General features: G+C 43.4%; 1 protein-coding gene and 1 long non-coding RNA gene across 3 annotated transcripts; one reads left to right on the top strand and one right to left on the bottom strand.

Annotated features, from left to right (window-relative positions):
- Positions 1–459: 459 nt before the first annotated feature.
- LOC139559439 (uncharacterized) lies at positions 460–6,959 on the top strand. 2 transcript variants are annotated; one of them, XR_011671759.1, is made up of 5 exons: positions 460–562; positions 1,003–1,152; positions 1,364–1,459; positions 4,349–4,409; positions 4,564–6,959. It is a non-coding gene; the product is annotated as an uncharacterized lncRNA (long non-coding RNA). The 2 variants fall into 2 exon arrangements; XR_011671758.1 differs by having other exon boundaries at positions 501–1,152.
- Positions 6,943–25,941, bottom strand: LOC139559438 (ATP-binding cassette sub-family F member 1-like). Its single transcript, XM_071375473.1, is given in 25 exon segments — positions 6,943–7,815; positions 11,784–11,921; positions 12,010–12,211; positions 12,327–12,397; positions 12,483–12,557; positions 12,639–12,813; positions 12,921–13,033; positions 14,702–14,826; positions 14,996–15,079; positions 15,584–15,732; positions 15,994–16,133; positions 16,317–16,503; positions 17,192–17,314; positions 22,171–22,266; positions 22,399–22,423; positions 22,425–22,468; positions 22,738–22,806; positions 22,953–23,048; positions 23,380–23,436; positions 23,903–24,004; positions 24,149–24,180; positions 24,303–24,429; positions 24,829–24,900; positions 25,034–25,080; positions 25,691–25,941. Coding segments are annotated over 25 exon segments (2,586 nt in total). The 5' UTR covers positions 25,761–25,941; the 3' UTR covers positions 6,943–7,648.
- Positions 25,942–26,684: the final 743 nt, after the last annotated feature.

Genomic DNA, 26,684 nt, shown 5'->3' with positions numbered 1-26,684 from the left:
TGACGTTTTCCAGCATGCATTTTCTGGGATTTTCATGGTAACAACATTGAGTTTTTGGTGACGCGCTGTTGTAGAACACCTTCATTAATTAAATAGTTTTCTATCTGTGCCTTTATTGTCCATCAGGACATAAAGAATACGCTGCACGTTTTGTACATTCTCTTTTCAATTTACCTCACGTCCCAAGTCTATTGTTGCTTATCTAAACAAAGTTGAATGAGTATCAGTGGTAACTCACAAAATATTGTTATTGTATTGAGTTATAATATCACATTTGGGAATAATTTCGATTATAATATTTCTACAAAATGGCTGCGATGCAAATCGGGTAGCCTGCCACACAAGCGGACATAATCAAAACCTTGCGTTTAATTTAAAATGATACAATTAATAATTAACTAAAATTCATAAAATAAATGAATTGAAGTACAAAAGGAGAGTCTTTGGCCAATCACAACGATAAATAATGTGCTACTTGGTCTTTCACCTGTAACCTTTCCACCCTCAGTTGTGAAAGGCAAAATGGCAGCGTCCATACCAGGCGTTGGAAGGATTTTATGCCGTGTGTATCCTTTACTTTTACAGATTTTTCGGCAGAATAAGATATTTGACAATTATTTTCTATAGTGTGTCAGATATACGAAAGCTAGTACTTCCGCTCTACACATACGTTACACAGATTATCAGATCACGAAACAGTGACCGAGCTAACGTTACCGTCGGTTAATAAACACTGGCCAGTTAAAGCTAGCGAAGTTACAGCTTTCGCTTGCAACATAGTGATCTACATACCAGTACCTGACCAGTACCTTGTGTACTGCGTATGCATATTGCATCTTCACTGTACATCATCCAATACAACCCCCGTAATATGTGTCACATAGAACCATAGTCTATGCAAATGTATTAGCGTCATTGACTTGTGGACTGTACAGTACACTATATTTGAAGTTTTGCACTTGATGATTTGACTGACAGTCACTGTATTTGTTTGGTTTCTAGCTTCCAAAGAGGTTACCTGTCAGGCGTTGGACCCAGGCTGTGTTTCCAAGTGTGAAGTCCAGCCTCTCTCTGTGCACTGCAGCCTAACCTGAAATCCCCAGTGACGCTGCTGTGGCAAGGACAGACCATGGGGCTACCTGGAGAGCAAAGGTATGAGGTATTAGAGATTGTATGTATTTTCTATGCACTCTGCTGTTTTCTATGCACTCTGCTGTTTAAGGGATGGTTCTTTGGAACCAGAATAAGCCTACTCCTTGTTCCTGCCCTAGAAAGCATGCTCAATGGAGTGTAATTAATTACTGTTAATCCATTCATATCTGTGACCATTGACTTTGTGTCTGTCTACCTGTCCTATTTCTAGAGTACATAGAGCGCTATGGACAAGTCCAGTGTGGTCTGACTAAAGAGGAACCAGAAAGGAGGGATTCTCCCTCAGAAGACACGCAAGACTTGCATTGTAGGTGTAACAGTGGTGGTTCTGTAACCTTGCCTGAGACCTGGAGACTTGTGGCAGCTCTCCGAGTTATTGTCTAGGCTTTTTTGGAGAGTACACAGATAATCAGAGGATATCTACCATGATGCTGTCTGCTCTGTGTTAGGCTATGTAACTCCATATTATTATTATATTCTCCACCAGACAGACAGTCACACGAGTTCGTACTGTTAGGTGACCTAAACTGGGATATGCTTAACACCCCAGCCATCCTACAATCTAAACTAGATGCCCTCAATCTCACACAAGTTATCAAGGAACCTACCAGGTAAAACCCCAAATCCGTAAACACGGGCACCCTCATAGATATCATCCTGACCAACTTGCCCTCTAAATACACCTCTGCGGTCTTCAACCAGGATCTCAGCGATCACTGCCTCATTGCCCGTGTCCGTAATGGGTCCGCGGTCAAACGCTCCGTAAAACACTTCAGCGAGCAGGCCTTTCTAATCGACCTGGCCTGGGTATCCTGGAATGATATTGACCTCATCCCGTCAGTAGAGGATGCCTGGTTATTCTTTAAAAGTGCTTTCCTCACCATCTTAAATAAGCATGCCCCATTCAAAAAATGTAGAACTAAGAACAGATATAGCCCTTGGTTCACCCCAGACTTGACTGCCCTTGACCAGCACGAAAACATCCTGTGGCATTATGCATTAGCATCGAATAGCCCCCACAATATGCAACATTTTCAGGGAAGTTAGGAACCAATATACACAGTCAGTTAGGAAAGCAAAGGCTAGCTTTTTCAAACAGAAATTTGTATCCTGTAGCACAAATTCCAAAACGTTTTGGGACACTGTAAAGTCCATGGAGAATAAGAGTACCTCCTCCCAGCTGCCCACTGCACTGAGGCTAGGAAACACTCACCACCGATAAATCCACGATAATCGAGAATTTCAATAAGCATTTTTCTAGGGCTGGCCATGCTTTCCACCTGGCTGCCCCCCCCCCCCCCCCCCCCGCTTCTCCTTCACCCAAATCCAGATGTTCTGAAAGAGCTGCAAAATCTGGACCCCTACAAATCAGCTCGGCTAGACAATCTTGTCCCTCTTTCTAAAATTATCCACCGCAATTGTTGCAACCCCTATTACTAGCCTGTTCAACCTCTCTTTCGTATCGTCTGAGATCCCTAAAGATTGGAAAGCTGCTGCGGTCATCCTCTCTTCAAAGGGGGAGACACTCTAGACCCAAACTGTTATAGACCTATATCCATCCTGCCCTGCCTTTCTAAGTCTTTGAAAGCCAAGTTAACAAACAGATCACCGACCATTTCGAATCTCACCATACCTTCTCCGCTATGCAATCTGGTTTCCGAGCTTGTCATGGATGCACCTCAGCCACGCTCAAGGTCCTAAACGATATCAGAACCGCAATCGATAAAAGACAGTACTGTGCAGCCGTCTTCATCGACCTGGCCAAGGCTTTCGACTCTGTCAATCACTACATTCTTATCGGCAGACTCAACAGCCTTGGTTTCTCAAATGACTGCCTTGCCTGGTTCACCAACTACTTCACAGATAGAGTTCAGTGTGTCAAATCGGAGGGCCTGTTGTCCGGACCTCTGGCAGTCTCTATGGGGGTGCAACAGGGTTCAATTCTCGGGCCGACTCTTTTCTCTGTATATATCAATGATGTCGCTCTTGCTGCTGGTGATTCTCTGATCCACCTCAACGCAGACGACACCATTCTGTATACTTCGGGCCCTTCTTTGGACACTGTGTTATTAACAAACCTCCAGACGAGCTTCAATGCCATACAACACTCCTTCCGTGGCCTCCAACTGCTCTTAAATGATAGTAAAACTAAATGCATGCTTTTCAACCGATCGCTGCCCGCACCCGCCTGCCCGACTAGCATCACTACTCTGGACGGTTCTAACTTAGAATATGTGGACAACTACAAATACCTAGGTGTCTGGTTAGACTGTAAACTCTCCTTCCAGACTCACATTAAGTATCTCCAATCCAAAATTAAATCTTGAATCGGCTTCCTATTTCGCAACAAAGCCTCCTTCACTCATGCTGCTAAACATACCCTCGTAAAATTGACTATCCTACCGATCTTTGACTTCGGGGATGTCATTTACAAAAAAACCTCCAGCACTCTACTCAGCAAATTGGATGTAGTCTATCACAGTGCTATCCGTTTTGTCACCAAAGCCCCATATACTACCCACCACTGCGACCTGTATGCTCTCGTTGGCTGGCCCTCGCTTCATATTCGTCGCCAAACCCACTGGCTCCAGGGTCATCTATAAGTCTTTGCTAGGTAAAGCCTGGCCTTATCTCAGCTCACTGGTCACCATAGCAACACCCACCCGAGCACGCGCTCCAGCAAGTATATTTCACAGGTTATCCCCAAAGCCAACTCCTCCTTTGGCCGCCAGCAGTTCTCTGCAGCCAATGACTGGAACGAATTGCAAAAATCACTGAAGCTGGAGTCTTATATCTCCCTCACTAACTTTAAGCATCAGCTGTCAGAGCAGCTTACCGATCACTGCACCTGTACACAGCCCACCCAACTACCTCATCCCCATATTGTTATTTATTTTTTATCTTTTGCACCCCAGTATCTCTACTTGCACATCATCATCTGCACATCTATCACTCCAGTGTTAATGCTAAATTGTAATTATTTCTCCACTATAGCCTATTTATTGCCCTACCTCCCTAATCTTACGTTTACACACACTGTATATAGATTTTTCTATTGTTATTGACTGTACGTTTGCTTTGTCTTGGCCAGGACGCAGTTGTAAATGAGAACTTGTTCTCAACTGGCTTACCTGGTTAAATAAAGGTGAAGAAAAAAAACAAACTCTAATCACTATTTCTGTTTTGTTTTCTTCAGAGGAGACAGGATATGTGGGAACCCTTGTCCAATTTGTTGAGACACCATCATCCACTATCAGGTTTGGTCTCTCACATTTACTCATGGCATATATACACACACAATCATTATGAGAAATGTGAAAATAGATGGTATTACCTTTGATTTCGTTAGGTTGATTTAACAAGCTATTCAATGTTATGTTTGGTAAGCAATGGACCATTGTCTTTCTGCAGAATGTGAAGCTGCTGCAACAGTTCATAAGCCCGAATACAGGCGTTGTGTATGACCCCACACGGACAGGTTAGATGGTTTCTATTTATGTCATGTGTATACAATTCTATGAATGAATCTGAATCAACAATGCTGAATTCAGTAGGTGTTATCTAAATGCTTGCTGGTTTCATCGAAATAAGTTGTCTTTGATTTGATGAATGATGAGTTGACACAGCCAGGAATCTGAGAGGCTGCCAATAGGTGTTTAAGTGATGAAAACAGTCCTGCATAAAGTAACATCTGGTTCAAAACCAACACTTTTTACGAGCAAGTTTTAAAGATGCACTATGCAGAAATCGCTCTGACATTTCCTGGTTGCTAAAATTCTAATAGTTTGTCTAATTTCAGTTTGTGACAAGCAAGTATAGTGTAAAGAATCATTGTACCATCTAAACTGCAGTGTGAAATCTTTTCCATAACCAAAGATATTGTATTTTCAGATGGTGTACAAAACCAAGATGCTAAAAGTAAACTTAAGCATAGAAATAGCGCACAGAACATATTACTGCTTCTTGGACTTGCTTTCAGCGAGTGACAGATTCACATTTCTGTGAATTTGGTCAGGTCGCACTAAAAGTTACATATTGCAGCTTTAAAACAAGTTATAAAATATTGTTTTCATGGCAATATCGCTTTAATTGCTTTTGGGAGAGTATTGCTAAAACATGTCACAGATCACTGATTCATTCCAGCCACTTATCCTCACAGGCTACAACTTAAAATCTAATTGTATTTGTCACATACTTTGTAAACAACCAGTGTAGACTAACAGTGAAATGCTTACATCTACTTTGTGCATGACACAAGTAATTTTTCAACAATTGTTTACAGACAGATTATTTCACTTATAATTCACTGTATCACAATTCCAGTGGGTCAGAAGTTTACATACACTAAGTTGACTGTGCCTTTAAACAGCTTGGAAAATTCCAGAAAATGATGTCATGGCTTTAGAAGTTTCTGATAGGCTAATTTACATAATTTGAGTCAATTGGAGGTGTACCTGTGGATGTATTTCAAGGCCTACCTTCAAACTCAGTGCCTCTTTGCTTGACATCATGGGAAAATCAAAAGAAATCAGCCAAAAAAATGTAAACCTCCACAAGTCTGGTTCATCCTTGGGAGCAAGTATATACACCATGGGACCACGCAGCCATCATACCGCTCAGGAAGGAGATGCGTTCTGTCTCCTAGAGATGAATGTACTTTGGTGCGAAAAGTACAAATAAATCCCAGAACAGCAAAGGACATTGTGAAGATGCTGGAGGAAACAGGTACAAAGTATCTATATCCACAGTAAAACGAGTCCTATATCGACATAACCTGAAAGGCCTCTCAGCAAGGAAGAAGCCACTGCTCAAAAACCGCCATAAAAATGCCAGACTACGGTTTGCAACTGCACATGGGGACAAAGATCGTACTTTTTGGAGAAATGTCCTCTGGTCTGATGAAACAAAAATAGAACTGTTTAGCCATAATGACCATGTTTGGAGGAAAAAGGTGGATGCTTGCAAGACAAAGAACACCATCCCAACCGTGAAGCATGGGGGTGGTAGCATCATGTTTGGGGGTGCTTTGCTGCAGGAGGGACTGGTGCAATTCACAAAATAGATGGCATGAGGAAAAATGTGGAAATATTGAAGCAACATCTCAAGACGTCAGTCAGGAAGTTAAAGCTTGGTCGCAAATGGGTCTTCCAAATGGATAATGACCCCAAGCATACTTCCAAAGTTGTGGCAAAATGGCTTAAGGACAAGGTCAAGGTATTGGAGTGGCCATCACAAAGCCCTGACCTCAATCCTATAGAACATTTGTGGGCAGAACTGAAAAAGCGTGTGTGAGCAAGGAGGCCTACAAATCTGACTGTTACACCAGCTCTGTCAGGAGGAATGGGTCAAAATTCAACCACCTTATTGTAGGAAGCTTGTGGAAGGCTACCCGAAATGTTTGACCTAAGTTAAACAATTTAAAGGCAATGCTACCAAATACTAATTGAGTGTATGTAAACTTCTAACCCACTGGGAATGTGATGAAAGAAAGAAATCATTCTCTACTATTATTCTGACATTTCACATTCTTAAAATAAAGTGGTGATCCTAACTGACCTAAGACAGGGAATCTTTACTAGTATTAAATGTCAGGAATTGTGAAACTGAGTTTAAATGTATTTGGCCAAGGTGTATGGAAACTTCCTAATTCTACTGTGTGTATATATGTGTGTAGAGGTAAAGTAACTACAACAGGATGACTGATACGTGAAGTATCAGCTCATGTACATGAGAAATCTGTAATCTATGCTCAATGTTTAATATTCAGAGACAAGTTGTACAATAAAGACATTAAGATGCAAAATCCATTTATTTAATTGCCTTTTTGTCTGTAGTAAATACTTGATCATACAGGTGTCAACATGTTTATTCCCAGTTAATAAGAGCTTGGTTTCTACATGTGTGAATCCAGTGGTAATGTATTGCCATTTCCTCTATAATAGAAATACTTCAGCATATTGCTCTTTCTGTCCCATTGTCACCTGGGTGAGACATGCCCACTTGTCCAGTCAAATTCTGAATTCCAAATCACACCCTATCTTTTCAGATATACAGTTGTTTGGAGGGGGGCAAGGTGGCAAATTAGACTAAAGAAAATGTATGCATATCATAGGCGGAGAGGATACTGCAGTACACCAGGGGTGTATTCTCAATACTCTTAACATGGCTTCCTTGCCACACCTTTCTTTGAATAAACTGATTTGGGAGACTTCAGCCATGATGCTTATTCAAATAAGTGGTGTACAATCAGGAGAGACAAGGAAACAAAGCCACTTTAGACTATCGAGATGCACTCCAGCACTGAACTGATGACATGGCCAGCTTCAGTGGTAGGTTATTTTGCATTACATTTCTATTTCCTCCTGGGGTCTGTTCAAAATGGCACCCTATTCCCTACATAGTGCAGTATTTGACCAGGACCCATAGTGCTCTGGTGGAAAATGGTGCAGTACAGGGAATAGAGTGCCAATAGAGCCCTGTTTCTGCAGTAGGTAGGTCACTCTTTGACCTTGTGGACCAGGGTCTCCCCCAGTGATTCCAGGACCTCCCGTTTGTAGTCCTCGAAGTCCCCGTCTATCTGGTTGACAGACCGGTCCTCCACCACCCACAGCTGACAGGCTGTCTCAGTGATCAGCCGGGCATCGTGGCTCACAATGATAACCGCTATGGAGGGACAACAGCAAGGAATGAACATGTTACATATGAGAAACACGGTCAGAAGAGTCTACCAAAAGGCACTATCAGCAGCATGCTAATTATATGTTTGATGTTGACAGACATTTTATTTATGCCACCACCAAAGTTCAAAGGGGAAAACTAGTTAACACATTTCCCTCTACTGTGCGAATTGTGATCAAATCAACATATCGAAACAAAACGAACAATGCAATAGATTTTATTGTAGGCAGAGCACATTGCAGTCGGATTCTATTGCATTGACAGACACGATTCAGGCCTATACTTTACACAAACCGGTGTGCCATAACCAATCAGACCTCAGTATCCCTATATGCAAATAGACCATTGCCATTTACTTTTAACTCGACTGTGTTTACAGCATGAGTGGTCGAGAGTAGATGCGCTTGTTTTGAGCTCAAAGCAAGAGCTGCATGTAGCCAGGGGTGTACATTTGTTCATATTCACATATTCTTTGCTAGTGAGTTATTAGCCCAGTTATAGCTAATTTCTAGTCAACAATGGGGCAGTGGTTGCTTCCTACAAGAGCACAAAAGTGTGCATTTCTAGCCATCTTTGAAAAGCAAGTTAGGTAAAGAGCAGTGTTGTATTTTGAGACAGGCTTGAATAAGCTAAGTAGTCAATCGGCAGAGGGTAGCATAATTTGTCTGATTCTCTGTAATAACAGTATGGTAATAATTCATTTTACACTGAACAGAAATACACTGCTCAAAAAAATAAAGGGAACACTTAAACAACACAATGTAACTCCAAGTCAATCACACTTCTGTGAAATCAAACTGTCCACTTAGGAAGCAACACTGATTGACAATAAATTTCACATGCTGTTGTGCAAATGGAATAGACAAAAGGTGGAAATTATAGGCAATTAGCAAGACACCCCCAAAAAAGGAGTGATTCTGCAGGTGGTGACCACAGACCACTTCTCAGTTCCTATGCTTCCTGGCTGATGTTTTGGTCACTTTTGAATGCTGGCGGTGCTCTCACTCTAGTGGTAGCATGAGACGGAGTCTACAACCCACACAAGTGGCTCAGGTAGTGCAGTTCATCCAGGATGGCACATCAATGCGAGCTGTGGCAAAAAGGTTTGCTGTGTCTGTCAGCGTAGTGTCCAGAGCATGGAGGCGCTACCAGGAGACAGGCCAGTACATCAGGAGACGTGGAGGAGGCCGTAGGAGGGCAACAACCCAGCAGCAGGACCGCTACCTCCGCCTTTGTGCAAGGAGGTGCACTGCCAGAGCCCTGCAAAATGACCTCCAGCAGGCCACAAATGTGCATGTGTCTGCTCAAACGGTCAGAAACAGACTCCATGAGGGTGGTATGAGGGCCCGACGTCCACAGGTGGGGGTTGTGCTTACAGCCCAGCACCGTGCAGGACGTTTGGCATTTGCCAGAGAACACCAAGATTGGCAAATTCGCCACTGGCGCCCTGTGCTCTTCACAGATGAAAGCAGGTTCACACTGAGCACATGAGCACATGTGACAGACGTGACAGAGTCTGGAGACGCCGTGGAGAATGTTCTGCTGCCTGCAACATCCTCCAGCATGACCGGTTTGGCGGTGGGTCAGTCATGGTGTGGGGTGGCATTTCTTTGTGGGGCCGCACAGCCCTCCATGTGCTCGCCAGAGGTAGCCTGACTACCATTAGGTACCGAGATGAGATCCTCAGACCCCTTGTGAGACCATATGCTGACACATGCACATTTGTGGCCTGCTGGAGGTCATTTTGCAGGGCTCTGGCAGTGCACCTCCTTGCACAAAGGCGGAGGTAGCGGTCCTGCTGCTGGGTTGTTGCCCTCCTACGGCCTCCTCCACGTCTCCTGATGTACTGGCCTGTCTCCTGGTAGCGTCTCCATGCTCTGGACACTACGCTGACAGACACAGCAAACCTTTTTGCCACAGCTCGCATTGATGTGCCATCCTGGATGAACTGCACTACCTGAGCCACTTGTGTGGGTTGTAGACTCCGTCTCATGCTACCACTAGAGTGAAAGCACCGCCAGCATTCAAAAGTGACCAAAACATCAGCCAGGAAGCATAGGAACTGAGAAGTGGTCTGTGGTCACCACCTGCAGAATCACTCCTTTTTTGGGGGTGTCTTGCTAATTGCCTATAATTTCCAACTTTTGTCTATTCCATTTGCACAACAGCATGTGAAATTTATTGTCAATCAGTGTTGCTTCCTAAGTGGACAGTTTAATTTCATAGAAGTGTGATTGACTTGGAGTTACATTGTGTTGTTTAAGTGTTCCCTTTATTTTTTTGAGCAGTGTATAAACGCAACATGTTTCATGAGCTGAAATAAAAGATACCAGAAATGTTCTATACGCACAAAAAGCCTATTTCTCTCATTTTGGGCACAAATGTGTTTATATCCCTGTTAGTGAGCATCTCTCCTTAGCCAAGATAATCCACACTTGTCAGGTGGATGGATTATCAAGAAGCTGATTATTATACAGCATTATTACACAGGTGTACCTTGTGCTGGGGGCAATAAAAAGCCACAAAAACATGCAGTTTTGTCTCACAACACAATGCCACAGATGCCAATTGCACTCTCCCTCAACTTGACATGCTGACTGCATGAATATCCGCCTGAGCTGTTGCCAGAGAATTGAATGTCCTTTTCTCTACCATAAGCTGTCTCCAACATTGTTTTAGAAAATTTGGCAGTACGTCCAACCGGTCTCACAACCGCAGACCAGGTGTATGGTGTCGTGTGGGCGAGCGGTTTGCTCATATCAACGTACTGAACAGAGTGCCCCATGGGAGGGATGGGGTTAAGGTATGGGCAGGCATAAGTTACAGACAATGAACACAATTGCATTTTATCGATGGCAATTTGAATGCACAGAGATAACGTGACGAGATCTTGAGGCCCGTTGTTGTGCCATTCATCCGCTGTCATCACCTCATGTTTCAGCATGATAATGCATGGCCCCATGTCTCAAGGATCTGTACACAATTCCTGGAAGCTGAAAATGTCCCAGTTCTTCCATGCCCTGCATACTCTGTTACCCAATGTTACCCATTGAGCATGTTTGGCATGCTCTGGATCGACGTGTAAGACAGCGTGTTCCAGTTCCCGCCAATGTCCAGCAACTTCGCACAGCCATTGAAGAGGAGTGGGACAACATTCCACAATCAACAGCCTGATCAAATCTACGTGAAGGAGATGTGACACGCTGCATGAGGGAAATGGTGGTCACACCAGATACTGACTGGTTTTCTGATCCACGCCCCTACCTTTTCTTTAAGGTATCTGTGACCAACAGATGCATATCTGTATTCCCAGTCCTGTGAAATCCATAGATTAGGGCCTAATTAATTCATTTCAATTGACTGATTTCCTAATATGAACTACAGCTCAGTAAAATCTTTGAAATCGTTGCATGTTGCGTTTAGATTTTTGTAAAGTTGTTTCTTGCATCAATTTGTTTCAGTCACCTTGTCTGAAGGACAAGTGGATAAACAGGTTAATGTCAATCCTTACATGTTTTCTTTCCAAAAGTCTCATGGAATGTAGGCCTACATTTAACACCACACATTGGCTGCTACTGTAGAATGAATGATAGAACAGCTATTTCCATGTTAATATATTATGGGATATTATGCATTTTCTATTTTTAAATGGTAGGCCACTCTGATAGGCCCACATTATGATCAAATAGCCACAGTAGCCTAATTGGCCACTATTAAAACTGTAGCTTAAAGCAGGTACAGCCTCAGTGTTCACAGTAAACGCGCGCCAGAAGTTACACAGAATTTTCACAACGTTCAAGTTTGTGCTCAGCAGACCTGAAATTTGCTCAGTGCTGAAAACAATTAGAGGGAACATTGGCCACCACTACCCATATCTGAGGTTACTTTCTGATCCTACATTTAAACAAAAGATACCCTCAAAATCAAACAGCCTCTCATATTTGTGTACATACCTCCTTTGTACTCATTGATCGCTTCTGATAAGGCATCGATCGACTCAATGTCCAGGTTGTTAGTAGGCTCATCCAGGATGAGAACGTCAGGTTGCCGACAGGCCAGCTCAGCGAATACCACTCGGGCTTTCTGACCACCTGGATGGAGAGGAACATAAACACATTGACAATGGATGATGGTGTGCGTGTTTGCACATGTGTGTGCATGCATGTTTCTAATCCTAACCTGATAGCTTGGAGATCTGGATGGTGTGTGCGTGACTCTCCAGTCCGAAGCGGCCCAGACACTTCCTGCTGTCCTGGTAGGGCAGGTTGAAGTTCCTCTGGAGGTACTCTGTAGCTGCCTCCTCCATGTTCAGCTGGTCAGCATACTGCTGGTTAAAGAAGCCCACCTTCAGCCGATGGTTCTTTCTCATCTCCCCCTTGATCTGAAAGGCAAATCAACACACATTTAGTCTGACACACAGACATCAGTGAAAAAGCAGATGCCGTATTTTCATTTGTAAGGATACTTCTGTTGTTTTTGTTTGGAGGCAAACTCACTGGATTTAACCTGCCAGTGAGAAGTAGTAGTAGGGTACTCTTCCCGACTCCATTGGGTCCAACTATACAAACTGAACAAGGATAAAGAGGTGTCAGGTATAGTATGGAGGCTAATGACATGGCCCAGGTTTTCAAACAGAAATAATTTCTCCATACTTCTAGTCTCCATGTCGATACCAAAGTCCACATTCTTGAAGAGAGGTTTGTGTCCCTCAAAGGCAAAGTCCACACCTGAGACAGACAGAGAGCGGAGGGTTAACAGGGATATACAAAGAAAGAGAGGAAGAGAAAAAAGAGAGGGGGAGAACTCACTGTGCAGTCCGAGGATGGGAGGAGAGAGAGAAGGGGGGTTGGGGAAGGTGAATTTGACAGTGTACTCTTTGGGTCGTTTGAGCAGCTCTGTTGCTTCCTGACTCTCCTCTTCCACCCCTCCCTTCTTCTTTCCCTTCGCCTGCTTCCTGGTCAAGGTTTCCTTAGTCTGCTTCTCCTAGAGAGATAGACAGAAAACAGTGGATGATAGGAGAAGTACAGAGAGACTGACAGACAGATCCAGGTAGAACCATGTCTAAACAGAGGTAGCTGAACTAAACTTACAGCCTGTTTGGTGGACTTCCCTCCAGCCTTGAGATCCTTGAGCTTCTTCTCCTGTTTGTCGTACTGTTTCTGGAGCTCCTTCTGCTTCTGAACGTACATCTTCTTAAACGTCACTGAGGGAGACAGAGTGAAAAATACATTTTAGTAAATTAGCAGACACTCTTACCCAGATGTAGTGCAACAGTTCATCTTAAGATAGCTAGGTGAGACATAGCTCAGTCATAAATAACCAAATCTCAGTTGTATTAAGTACATTTTGTGTCAATAAAGTGGTTATCAACTAAGTCAGTGCCAGTCGAAAAAGACAAGTGTGAGGGTTAGATGCCTCTAGCATGCAAAATACAACTGATGCTACTCCTGGAGAGATCAGATACATGTTCTACATTAATAGAACACACACAAAAAATGCAACATACGACAATTTCAAAGATTTTACCAAGTTACAGTTCATTAGGCCCTAATCAATGGATTTCACAGGACTGGGAATACAGATATGCATCTGTTGGTCAAAGATACCTTAAAAAAAAAGTAGGGGTGTGGATCAGAAAACCAGTCAGTATCTGGTGTGACCACTATTTGCCTCATGCAGCGACACATCTCCTTCGCATTGAGTTGATCAGGCTGTTGATTGTGGCCTGTGGAATGTTGTCCCACTCTTCTTCAATGGCTGTGCGAAGTTGCTGGATATTGGCTGGAACTGGAACACACGTCGATCCAGAGCATCCCAAGCGTTGGTCAATGGGTGACATGTCTGGTATGCAGGCCATGGAAGAACGGGGACAATTTCCGTTTCTAGGAATTGTGTAGATTGCGACATGGGGCCATGCATTATCAGTGAGGTGATGGAGGTGGATGAATGGCACGACAATGGGCCTTCAGTATTTCTGAGCGTTCACATTGCCATCGATAAAATGCAATTGTGTTCGTAGCTAATGCCTATCCATACCATATCCACACTGCCACCACGGGGTACTCTGTTCGTAACATTGACATCAGCAAACCTCTCGCCCATACAACTCCAAACACACTGTTTTCCATCTGCCCGGCACAGTTGAAACAGGGATTCATCTGTGAAGAGAACACTTCTCTAGCGTGCCAGTGGTCATCTAAGGTGAGCATTTGCCCACAGAAGTCGGTTATGCCCCTGAACTGCAGTCAGGTCAAGAACCTGGTGAGGACAACGAGCACGCAGATGATCTTCCCTGAGACGGTTTGTGCAGAAATTATTTGGCTGTGCAAACCTACAGTTTTATCAGCTGTCCGGGTGGCTGGTCTCAGTCGAACCCGCAGGTGAAGATGTGGAGGTCCTGGGCTGGCGTGGTTACACATGGTCTGCGGTTGTGAGGCCGGTTGGACGTACGGCCAAATTCTCTAAAACGACGTTATGGTAGAGCGTTATGGGCTTATGTTAATTATCATTCAATGCTCTGGCAACAGCTCTGGTAGATATTCCTGCAGTCAACATGCCAATTGCATGCTCCCTCAACTTGAGACATCTGCAGCATTGTGTTGTGTGACAAAACTGCACATTTTAGAGTGACCTTTTATTGCCCCCAGCACAAGGTGCACCTGTGTAATGATCATGCTGTTGAATCAGCTTCTTGATATGCCACACCTGTCAGGTGGATGGATTATCTTAGTAAAGGAGAAATGCTCACTAACAGGGATATAAACACATTTGTACACAACATTTGAGAGAAATACGTTTTTTGTTGTGTTGAAGTATTTCCAGGCTAACAGTTTGTGGGGAAGGAGAAAGAATGTACATAGCTAATACTCACAGTAGTTCCCTCTGTAGTAATAAAGTTTCTGGTTGTCCAGGTGAACGATGTCAGTACACACATCGTCCAGGAAACTCTGGTCGTGAGACACGATGAGGAGAGTCTTCTTCCAGCCCTGAAGGTAGCTAGGTGGAGAGATTGATATATTAGCCACTGTAGTGTATCATTCACAGATGCAGGGCTGAAAGGAGACCCATTGAGTAAGCAGCTGCATGTTGTGTGGCCTATCACTGTGTCCTGTCCCTGTGAAATAAATTATATTTATGTAAAAGACTGTGTGTGGTGTGCCCTTACTTGTTGAGCCAGATGACAGCGTTGAGGTCAAGATGATTGGTGGGCTCATCCAGCATCAGCAGGGTGGGCTCCATGAACAGAGCTCTGGTAGGAGAGAGAGCCACAGGAAGCTTAGGTTAGAGTTTTCACTGCTGTTTTTATCTCTGTTATGCTTTTGTTTTATTATCTCTAAAAGTGACTCTGCAAAAATGCACTTTTAAAAAAGTAGCTAAAGAAAAAAACAATTGAAGCAATTGCCATATAGCTAAAATCTCTAAATCAAATCCTTTCAGATCTATATAAGTGCCTAAGCAGGGCTAGGGGGTCTACAGATATAGGATCTTCATTTGACCTATGTTGTCACGGTAAAATAATCCTACAGCAACAGGATTTGAATGTTAAGTCCATAATGTTGCTTGATTGGTGGTTATGCTATTAGCTGGCCAAAACTGGGTTACATGAAAAGTGCGATACTGTTAATAACCATGTGATAGTGTGGGTTTTCAGTGAATTTATTGAAATCATGAAACTCATCTGGATTTCAAATTCTCAGCAACAAAAGAGTGATCAAATTAAGATCCTACACCTGGATTTCCAAAAAAGTCTTACCTGGCAAGTGAGACTCTCATCCTCCAGCCTCCAGAGAACTTCTTGGTAGCTCGATTCTGCATCTCTGGGGTGAAGGAGAGACCAGCCAGGATACGACGGGCTTTAGCCTCCGCTGCTGCTGCCCCAATAATCCTCAACTCCTCATAGACCTGGTTGAGACGGACACACAATATGTAGACAAGCAGTGTCTTAGTCTATTGACAGATATTACATTTCTGTCTCAATGCAGCCTAAGAGACAATAACTCCAAAGTATGTTACCACAGTCTGAATTAAAAAACGGTGTATCCAATACATTATTATAGAAATTAGGAAGTGGATATTTCGCCAGGCAGATCTAACTTTATTTTATAAATTGTTTTTATTTTATTTAACTAGGCATTAGGGTTTCATTATAATACTTCACCAAACCTTGTCCAGTCTCTCAGCCACGCTGTCTTCTCCTTTCTCCAGCAGAGCCTGGAGTTGTCTCTCCTCTTCTAGGAGCTTCAGACGCCTCGTGTCTGCCTTCAACACAGCCTGGACCGCCGGTGTGTCATCAGCTATCACCTCTATGGAGAGAGACATAGGGTGTTAGAGAGGGTTGGGGTGAAGGGAGAAGAGGAGTAGAGAGAGGAGTGTTGAGACAGGGGGTAGGGACAAAAGACATGCAAACAGATAGATGATGAGAGGGAGACAGAGAGAGAAGGGTATGATGGGGTGGGTGGGTATTCTTCAGAGGGCAAGTGAAATACCTTGCTCACAGAGCAGCACGTCGATGTTAGGAGGGATACTGAGAGCTCTGTTGGCAATATGTTTCAGGAGAGTGGTCTTCCCCTTCCCGTTAGGTCCAACCAGACCGTAGCGTCTTCCTGCCACCACCAGGAGATCTGCGTTGACAAACAGCTCCTTCCCGTGAGCTGATATACTGAACCTCTCCAGCTGAGGGAGACATTAAAACACTGAAACCCCTACAGGTGAACTCTGATACTCATAGAACTTCATGGATTCCCACTTGACATTCTGCAGGCAGGATGGGCAACTGGCAGCCCGAAGGCCCTCAGATCAATTTCCATTTTTGCTTTTAATTAGGAACTCAGTTGGGGTGTCAACTTACTGTTACAAGTTAGAGCAGTAGAATACACAAGGTGCAATTTCAAAATGTGGTTGTGCATTAGCAGTTTTTCTCTTATGTCAGTCACTGATAGTAAGTCAGTCAGCAAATCTAAAAAATGTTAGCTGACATACCTGTCCGCCTATCTAAACGTACTATCATGGTCGAATTAACGTCCGGGGTGCCCCCATTGATTTTGTTAGTCAGTCCCAATCAGATATCATATTCAAAACATTTCTCTCCACCCAATGGCAAAATGTGTAGAATTACAGGAAATTAGTTATAAAACTGAAAAATCTTCTCTGCCCATGGGGTTTTGTGGCCCACACCCCCATCAAAGTTGCCCATCCCTTTTCCCTTTTCTACAGTATAGAATGGTTGAAGGGACTACCTCATACTGTCTACTTAGAAACATTTAATAAATTTTCTTCAGTATTCAAGAACTATGTTCTATTAACTTTTCACTTAATTCTTTAGAATAAAGTAACACTAGAAGAGTTGAGACGGTCAGGTCACCTTGATATCTGATGCGTTCTCCAGCATGGCCTGCCTGGAAGACAACTCAGCCTGGGACACTGAGAAATCGCCCTCGATGGCGTTGGCAGCACGCACACTGGCCACCTGCTTCTCATATTCTATCTATAAAACACAGAGGCATGGACACACACTTCCAACGAATAAAAAGCTTCTTCTGTGTCTGGTCGAGCATACACTACCGGTAAGGTACACTAAGGTTTTAGAACACCTACTAATGCAAGGGTTTTTCTTTATTTGTACAATTTTCTACATTGTAGAATACGAGTGAAGACATCAACACACATATGGAATCATGTAGTAACCAAAAAAGTGTTAAATCAAAATATACTTTATATTTGAGATTCTTCAAATAGCCACCCAGACAATGGCGCCGGAAGAAATGGCAGCAGTTTTACGGGCGCCCAACCAATTGTGCTATTATGTGGGGGGTTTTCGTGTTATTTATAACTTATTTTGTACATAATGTTTCTGCAACCGTATCTTGCGGCAAAAGAGCTTCTGAATATCAGGACAGCGATCACTCACTTCGGATTATACAAAGATTTTTTGTTCAACAAGCAAGACACACAGGACATTCTCCAAACACCCGACAGGGCCAACATCCCCGTTATTTGCAAGAGGAAGCGACGCAGGTACAAAGGACAAAGAGCCGGATGCCTGGTCAGGACCCGGAAAAGGCGAGTGGGAAAGCTGCCGTTACCGTCAATACTACTCACCAACGTGCAATCATTGGACAATAAACTAGACGAGGTACGACCACGAATATCCTACCAACAGGACATCAAAAACTGTAATATCCTATGTTTCACGAAATCGTGGCTGAATGACGACATGGATATTCAGCTAGCGGGCTATACGCTGCACCGGCAAGCTAGAACAGCACACTCCGGTAAGACGAGGGCAAGCACCGGCAAGCACGAAATCTAAGGAAGTCTCTAGATTTTGCTCGCCTGAAGTAGAGTATATTGTGATAAATTGAAGGCAACACTACCTGCCTAGAGAGTTTTCAGCTATACTTTCGTTGGATGTTTATTTACCACCACAGACAGATGCTGGCACTAACACCGCACTTAGTCAGCTGTATAAGGAAATAAGCAAACAGGAAACCACTCACCCAGAGGCGGCGCTCCTAGTGGCTGGAGACTTTAATACAGGGAAACTTAAATCAGTTCTACCAAATTTCCATCAACATGTTAAATGTGCAACCAGAGGGAAAATAATTCTAGATCACCTGTACACACACAGAGACGCGTACAAACCTCTCCCTCGCCCTCCATTTGGTTAATCCAACTACAACTCCATCCTCCTGATTCCTGCTTACAAGCCAAAATTAAAACAGGAAGCACCAGCTCTATAAAAAAGTGGTCAGATGAAGCAGATGCTAAACTACAGGACTGTTTTGCTATCACAGACTGGAACATGTTCCGGGATTCTTCCGATGGCATTGTGGAGTACACCACATCAGTCACTGGCTTTATCAATAAGTGCATCGAGGACGTCGTCCCCACAGTGACTGTACCCCAACCAGAAGCCATGGATTACAGGCAACATTCGCACTGAGATAAAGGGTAGATCTGCCGCTTACAAGGTGCGGGACTCTAACAAGAAATCCTGCTATGCCCTGCGACGAACCATCAAACAGGCAAAGCGTCAATACAGGGCTAAGATTGAATCATACTACATTGGCTCGGACGCTCGTCTTATGTGGCAAGGCTTGCAAACTACTACAGACTACAAAGGGAAGCACAGCCGCGAGCTGCCCAGTGACACGAGCCTACCAGACGAGCTAAATCACTTCTATGCTCGCTTCGAGGCAAGAAACACTGAGGCATGCATGAGAGCATCAGCTGTTCCAGACGACTGTGTGATCACGCTCTCCGTAGCCGACGTGAGTATGACCTTTAAACAGGTCAACATACACAAGGCTGCGGGGCCAGACGGATTACCAGGACGTGTGCTCCGGGCATGTGCTGACCAACTGGCAGGTGTCTTCACTGACATTTTCAACATGTCCCTGATTGAGTCTGTAATACCAACATGTTTCAAGCAGACCACCATAGTCCCTGTGCCCAAAATCCACAGATCCACAGATGATGCAATCTCTATTGCACTCCACACTGCCCTTTCCAACCTGGACAAAAGGAACACTTATGTGAGAATGCTATTCATTGACTACAGCTCAGCGTTCAACACCATAGTACCCTCAAAGCTCATCAATAAGCTAAGGATCCTGGGTCTAAACACCTCCCTCTGCAACTGGATCCTGGACTTTCTGACGGGCCGTCAGGGTAGGTAGCAACACATCTGCCACGGTGATCCTCAACACTGGAGCTCCCCAGGGTTGCGTGCTCAGTGCCCTCCTGTACTCCCAGTTCACCCACGACTGCATGGCCAGGCACGACTCCTACACCATCGTTAAGTTTGCTGATGACACAGCAGTGGTAGGCCTGATCACCGACAACGACGAGACAGCCTATAGGGAGGTCAGAGACCTGGCCGTGTGGTACCAGGACAACAACCTCTCCCTCAACGTGATCAAGACAAAGGAGATGATTGTGGACTACAGGAAAAGGAGGACCGAGCACGTCCCCATTCTTATCGACGGGGCTGTAGTGGAGCAGGTTGAGAGCTTCAAGTTCCTTGGTGTCCACATCAACAACAAACTAGAATGGTCCAAACACACCAAGACAGTCGTGAAGAGGGCACAACAAAGCCTATTCCCCCTCAAGAAACAAAAAGATTTGGCATGGGTCCTGGGATCCTCAAAAGGTTCTACAGCTGCAACATCGAGAGCATCCTGACTGGTTGCATCACTGCCTGGTACGGCAATTGCTCAGCCTCTGACCACAAGGCACTACAGGGTAGTGCGTACGGCCCAGTACATCACTGGGGCTAAGCTGCCTGCCATCCAGGACCTCTACACCAGGCGGTGTCAGAGGAAAGCCCTAAAAATGGTCAAATACCCCAGCCACAGATTGTTCTCTCTACTACCGCAAGCGGTACCGGAGTGCCAAGTCTAGGACAAAAAAGCTTCTCAACAGTTTTTACCCCCAAGCCATATGACTCCTGAACAGGTAATCAAATGGCTACCCGGAATATTTGCATTGTGTGCCCCCCCAACCCCTCTTTTTACGCTGCTGCTACTCTGTTCATCATATATACATAGTCATTTTAACTATACATTCATGTACATACTACCTCAATTGTGCCGACCAACCAGTGCTCCCGCACATTGGCTAACCGGGCTATCTGCATTGTGTCCCACCCACCACCCCCTCTTTCACGCTACTGCTACTCACTGTTCATCATATATGCATAGTCACTTTAACCATATCTACATGTACATACTACCTCAATCAGCCTGACTAACCCGAGTCTGTATGTAGCCTCGCTACTTTTATAGCCTCGCTACTGTATATAGCCTGTCTTTTTACTGTTGTTTTATTTCTTTACCTACCTACTAGCCTGTAAGTAAGCATTTCACTGTAAGGTCTACTACACCTGTTGTATTCGGCACACGTGACAAATAAACTTTGATTTGATTTGCCTTGTTGACAGCTTTGCACACACTTTGCAATCTCTCAACCAGCTTCATGATGTAGTCACCTGGAATGCATTTCAATTAACAGGTGTGCCTTGTTAAAAGTAAATTTATGGAATGCCTTTCCTTCTCAAAGCTATGGAGTCAATCTGTTGTGTTGTGTTGTGATGAGGTGGGGTGGGGGGGTATACAGAAGATTATTTGGTAAATGACCAAGTCCATATTATGGCAAGAACAGCTGAAATAAGCAAAGAGAAACGACAGTCCATCATTACTTTAAGACATGAAGGTCAGTCAATGCAGAACATTTCAAGAACTTTGAAAGTTTCTTAAAGTACAGTCGCAAAAACCATCAAGCGCTATGATGAAACTGGCTATGATGAAACTTACCGTCACAGGTAAGGAAGACCCAGAGTCATCTCTGCTGCAGGGATAAATTCATTAGAGTTAACTGCACCTCAGATTGCAGCCCAAATAAATGCTTCAGAGTTCAAGTAACAGACACATCTCAATATCAACTGTTCAGAGGAGACTGTGAATCAGGCCTTCATGGTCAAATTGTTTCAAAGAAACCACTGCTAAAGGACACCAACAAGAAGAAGAGACTTGCTTGGGCCAAGAAACACGAGCAATGGACATTAGACAGGTGGAAATTTGTCTTTTGGTCTGGAGTCCAAATTGGAGATTCTCGTTTCCAACCGCCATGTCTTTGTGAGACGTGGTATGGGTGAACGGATGATCTCTGCATGTGTATTTCCTACCGTAAAAGCATGGAGGAGGAGGTGTTATTGTGTGGGGGTGCTTTGCTGGTGACACTGTCTGATTTATTTAGAATTCGAGGCACACTTTACCAGCATGGTTACCATAGCATTCTGCAGCGAAACACCATCCCGTCTGGTTTGCACTTAGTGGGACTATCATTTGTTTTTCAACAGGACAATGACCCAACACACCTCCAGGCTGTGTAAGGGCTATTTTACCAATAAGGAGAGTGATGGAGTGCTGCATCAGATGACGTCCTCGCCTCCCCAATCACCCGACCTCAACCCAATTGAGATGGTTTGGGATGAGTCAGACCGCAGAGTGAAGGAAAAGCAGCCAACAAATGCTCAGCATATGTGGGAACGCCAAGACTTTTAGAAAAGCATTCCAGGTGAAGCTGGTTGAGAGAATGCCAAGAGTGTACAGAGCTGTCATCAAAGCAAAGGGTGGCTATTTGAAGAATCTCAAATATAAAATATATTTAGATTTGTTTAACACTTTTTTGGTTTCTACATGATTCCATATGTGTTATTTCATAGCTTTGACATTTTCACTACTATTCTACAATGTAGAAAATAGTACAAATAAAGAAAAACCCTTGAATGAGTAGGTGTTCTAAAACTTTTGACCGGTAGTGTATGTATAGACTGGTTACCATTTTCTTTTTCTTCTTCTTCTCCTTCTTGCTCATGTTGGCAAAGGGGTCGTCACCTTTCTCCTGCTCCTGCTCTGCGATCACGTCTTCAGCACACTGACAGCAGAGAGGGAGGCAGACAGAGGGAGAGACAGTTCTATGAGAGGGAGTTAGGCGTTCTATGGCGGCTCTACATGCTATGTATGACCCTTCCATATAGCAGACTCAGATTAGACTATAAAAACACACCTTCATTGTGTCGTCTTCATCCACCCTCTTCATCTTCGCTGCGAGGCGGGCGAGCAGGTTTGTTCATCCTCTGAATGGGACAAGTCACACAGCATTATGGTTTTACAGAAACTACCTTGACAAGACATTAAGTGTAACTGTGACCCATACACTGTGGCCATGCATTATATTGGCCTGCATTCTTGACAGTTTACAGGTGGGGGTATTGGGACTTGGTCACACTATACGTCGCTAACCCAATATTATTTTTTTCAATCGAATGCCATCCCTACATTCCAAAAGGAAAACAGTTTTAAACAAAGTTTGTGTTGTTAACACCAGAGAGAGCTCTTCACTCACCTTGGGCTGTTCCTTCTTGCCTTTCTTCGGCTGAGGCTTCTCCTCCTCTGCTTCATCCTCCTCAGTTGCCTACATGGGAAGAGAAAAGGAGAGTTTCTCATTTAGTTCTCAACATAATGCTGAATCGCAAATCAATACTCTCTGGATACTCCAGTAGATCTAAAATGATTTGATAAGTGTAAGCAATATTCCACCAAGCCAATCAGAAGCATGACCTTGGGTGTTGTTTTAGCCTCTGGGTTCTTGTTCTTTTTCACAGCTTTTTTCTCATCCTTGTCTTTCATCTCTTCCGCCTCATCATCAGAGGGAGCCTGGTATTATGTAGTAAAAATAGAGTGAGGCTCCATGTCTGGGAACAAGTGAGATCAGACTCACACGGTTTTATTGTATTGAGTATCTCAGTGGGTTAGATCTGCAGATATGAGGTGTACGAAGAGAAAGACGTCAAACAAAGAGTAGAGTGGAATAAAAGGGAATGGATTGAGAGGGGAATGTGTTAGTGAACATTTAAAATGTGCTGCCTTCTGTTATCAACCCTGTTGGATGGGAAACAGACAGGCACAGGGGCGAAGGGTATGAAGAAAGGGGAAAGGAGAGGGAAGGAAAAGAGTGCAGAAAGAGAAGAAACATTCCATCACCCACCTTTGCTTTTGGCTTAGGTTTATCTTTTTTCTTGCCCTTCTGCACCTTCTCAACCTCCTGTGTTAAAGTATTAAAGACGCACGGACACGCACACAGATACACCAGTTCCTTCATATTAGACATGTCCTTACACCAGAGCACCATGTCATTATGAAGAAAAATAACATGCTTGATTCAAATCATTAGATTCTAAGTGCCTTGCAAGCCCCAACCTTTCTGGCCAATGCTAATTTGTCCAAAGCATGTAGATGAAATGCAATTTAAATTTTTATTTAGGAATCACTAAGAATATGGATGTGAACATGTGTAGCAGGTCTTATTGTAAGTCTGTGATGAAATCCAAAAGAGAAGAGAAGACAGTAGAAAAGGAAAGAACGATACGAGGAGGGGAGGGATGGATGAATTAGTAAACATAAACACATTCATAGAGCTGCCTGGACCTTTGAAACAAAAAGTATCAATAGAATCAACATTCAAAGTCAGAGAACATGATACATAAACATAAGAAGCAAACCCCACACACCTTCATCCGTCTCTCTTCTTCATCATTATCATCCTCCCCTCCAGCCACTCCATCATCACCATCACTGTCTCCCTGACTGAGAGCTGCAAATATGTTCCCGGCCTGAGACAACAAAAATAACAAATACAATTTAAAAGTGGATTATAGCATAGTCTCCCCTCAAAATGTAATAGAATAGGACAGTGATCAAATCTGCTAAGACTGTAGATATAGTGATCAAGACTGTTGCATGCACAACACGCTCACCTTATTTCCCTTGCCTTTTCTGGGGGCCACAACTGAAATAAGAGAGAGAGCAAGAAGTTGATGAAAATCTAGCTAAGCTATCAACTCCGCACATTTCCAGCTTGAAATGTATACATAATTTACGTTTGACATACTTACTAAGCAGTTAACTTACCCTCCTCTTCCTCGTCCTCGCTGGCTTGCACTGACAGCTTCTTCAGTTTCTCCATCATATCCTCGTCATCATCATCGTCTCCCTCTCCACCTTTACCTTTCCGCCGGTCTTTCTTTTTCTTCTGAGGCTGAGAGCAAGAGAGATTATATTAGATGGGCATGAAGGTTTACATGATAACTACTAGGGTTAGGTATTAGCAGGGAGGGACCACACGAAACACATAGGTCACGATTTAAAAATATATATATATCATGATTTTCTATGTTGGAGATTCAATACTGCAAGCTAGCTACCACTCTGGCTAGTAGTGGCTACCTCCCCAACCTCTTCAAGCTCATCTTCTGTCTTTCAAGAGAGCAAATTAGGTGGGAAGGGAAGAAACATAACAATTATGTAATAGGTGGACCTATTAATGACAACATTTCACTGGATATCATGTTATTGATACATACAGTATTGCAAATATAAGTAATCCAACTGAAAATGACCTATATGATAATCTGTATTAGTCAAGGAAAACAATTACCTGCTTTCCTTGAGTCTCCTTCGCCACAAGTCCATCCTCTTTTTTGTTATCTGTGGCCAGCTCATCAAAGAACTGTGTGAGAGAGTGTGACAGTCAATGAGAGATGTTGATACATTTTGTTTAACGTGTTCACACATCGACAATTACATTTTCTTTCTCACCTCATTCAATCTACTCAAAATATCACCAAAAGAGGTATACTCACACTCTTCTTCCCCTTCTTATCCTTCTTTCCTTTCTTAACTGATTTTTCTATAGAGGGGAGAGAAAATGTAGGTAACAAAATTATTAAGTTTGTCATCAACATATGGATGCACGGAGTGACAAAAGAGAGGGTCTGAATGAGCCAGAGGGGGAGCCCGTTATAAGGGGAGCGGGGGCTGGCGCATTTTCAGAATGACTTTGGTCAACACAGCAGTTCTTCTAACAATGCATATGAGCTATGACAGAGCTAACCTAGCCTTCATGACTTCAATGAATGAGAAATTCATAACTAGCCATGACCCTGTGTTGATTATTCTTCCGCAAAGGACCCCTTTTACATGTTGAAGTGTGTCTCTAACGTTACTTGACTGTCAAGTAGAGAACAAGGAATCATTTGTCTGACAATTACAAGGAATGCATATGGCATTGCATCATTTTCAAAACATTGATAGCAAGTTAGCTAACGTAGTTTCTAGGTAGTTAACCATCGCTAATGCCACACTTTTTGTCAAAATAATCCCTATCATATGACAGCCAGGACAGCTACTTGTTAATGAAATATCACATTGATGCACAATAGCTAACGTTAACAACTGTGGTGCAGTGGCTGGAAAGGATTCAGTTGTAACCGTTAGCTTAGCTGCTAACAATTAGGTACCTGCCGCCGCTGGTGGGGCTGCTCCCTCTTCTCCTTCCCATTCTGCATCTTCTTTTGCTTTCTTGGGCATTTTCGTCTATTTATTTATACGTATATTAACAGATAACCACCTGAATGTGTCTTCTAATAACTTAAAATCAGTGGTAAGAGTGGCTGTCAGTGAAGCGCGAGTGTTTTGTCACAACATGCGGCCTGAGAATTTCTCTCTTCATGACGTAGCGAGAGCACCACCAAAGAGGAAGAAGCAAGGCGAGAGGCCTAACTCAATGACGTGTATAAAACACATCATTGGCACAACTCGGCCAAAAATCTGTCTTCTCTAGGAGGTGGTATTCTTTCGTTTCTTTCTCTCAGCAAGCGAGGAGTTTTCGTATGGAGGTCAATGAGTGTCGAATTTGGTCCATAAAAAAATCTAATGGCGTAAACAGTAAACATTACACTCACAAAAGTTTAAGAGAAATAGAGACATTTCAAATATCATATTGTGGCTATGTACAGTTTATAACAATGTGAAAATAGTAAAGTACAAAAGGCAAAAATAAATAAACATAAATATGGGTTGTATTTACAATGGTGTTTGTTCTTCACTGGTTGCCCGTTTCTTGTGGCAACAGGTCACAAATATTTCTGCTGTGATGGCACACTGTGGTATTTCACCCAATAGAAATGAGTTTATCAAAATTGGATTTGTTTTCAAATTCTTTGTGCGTCTGTGTAATCTGAGAAAGTATGTGTCTCTTATATGGTCATACATTTGCCAGGTTAGGAAGTGCAGCTCATTTTCCACCTCATTTTCTGGGCAGTGTGTACATAGCCTGTCTTCTCTTGAGAGCCAGGTCTGACTATGGCAGCCTCTCTCAATAGCAAGGCTATGGTCACTGTCTGTACATAGTCAAAGCTTTCCTTAATCTTGGGTCAGTTACAGCGGGCATTCTGCCACTCTCTCCATTGAATATAGGCGGTTGACTTCGACAACCCTCGTCGAATATTTAAA

Source organism: Salvelinus alpinus, chromosome 29 (genome assembly GCF_045679555.1).
Source record: "Salvelinus alpinus chromosome 29, SLU_Salpinus.1, whole genome shotgun sequence".
Classification (NCBI taxonomy): domain Eukaryota; kingdom Metazoa; phylum Chordata; class Actinopteri; order Salmoniformes; family Salmonidae; genus Salvelinus; species Salvelinus alpinus.
Note: the sequence above shows the minus strand (reverse complement) of the source record. Positions and strands in the feature narration are given on the sequence as shown.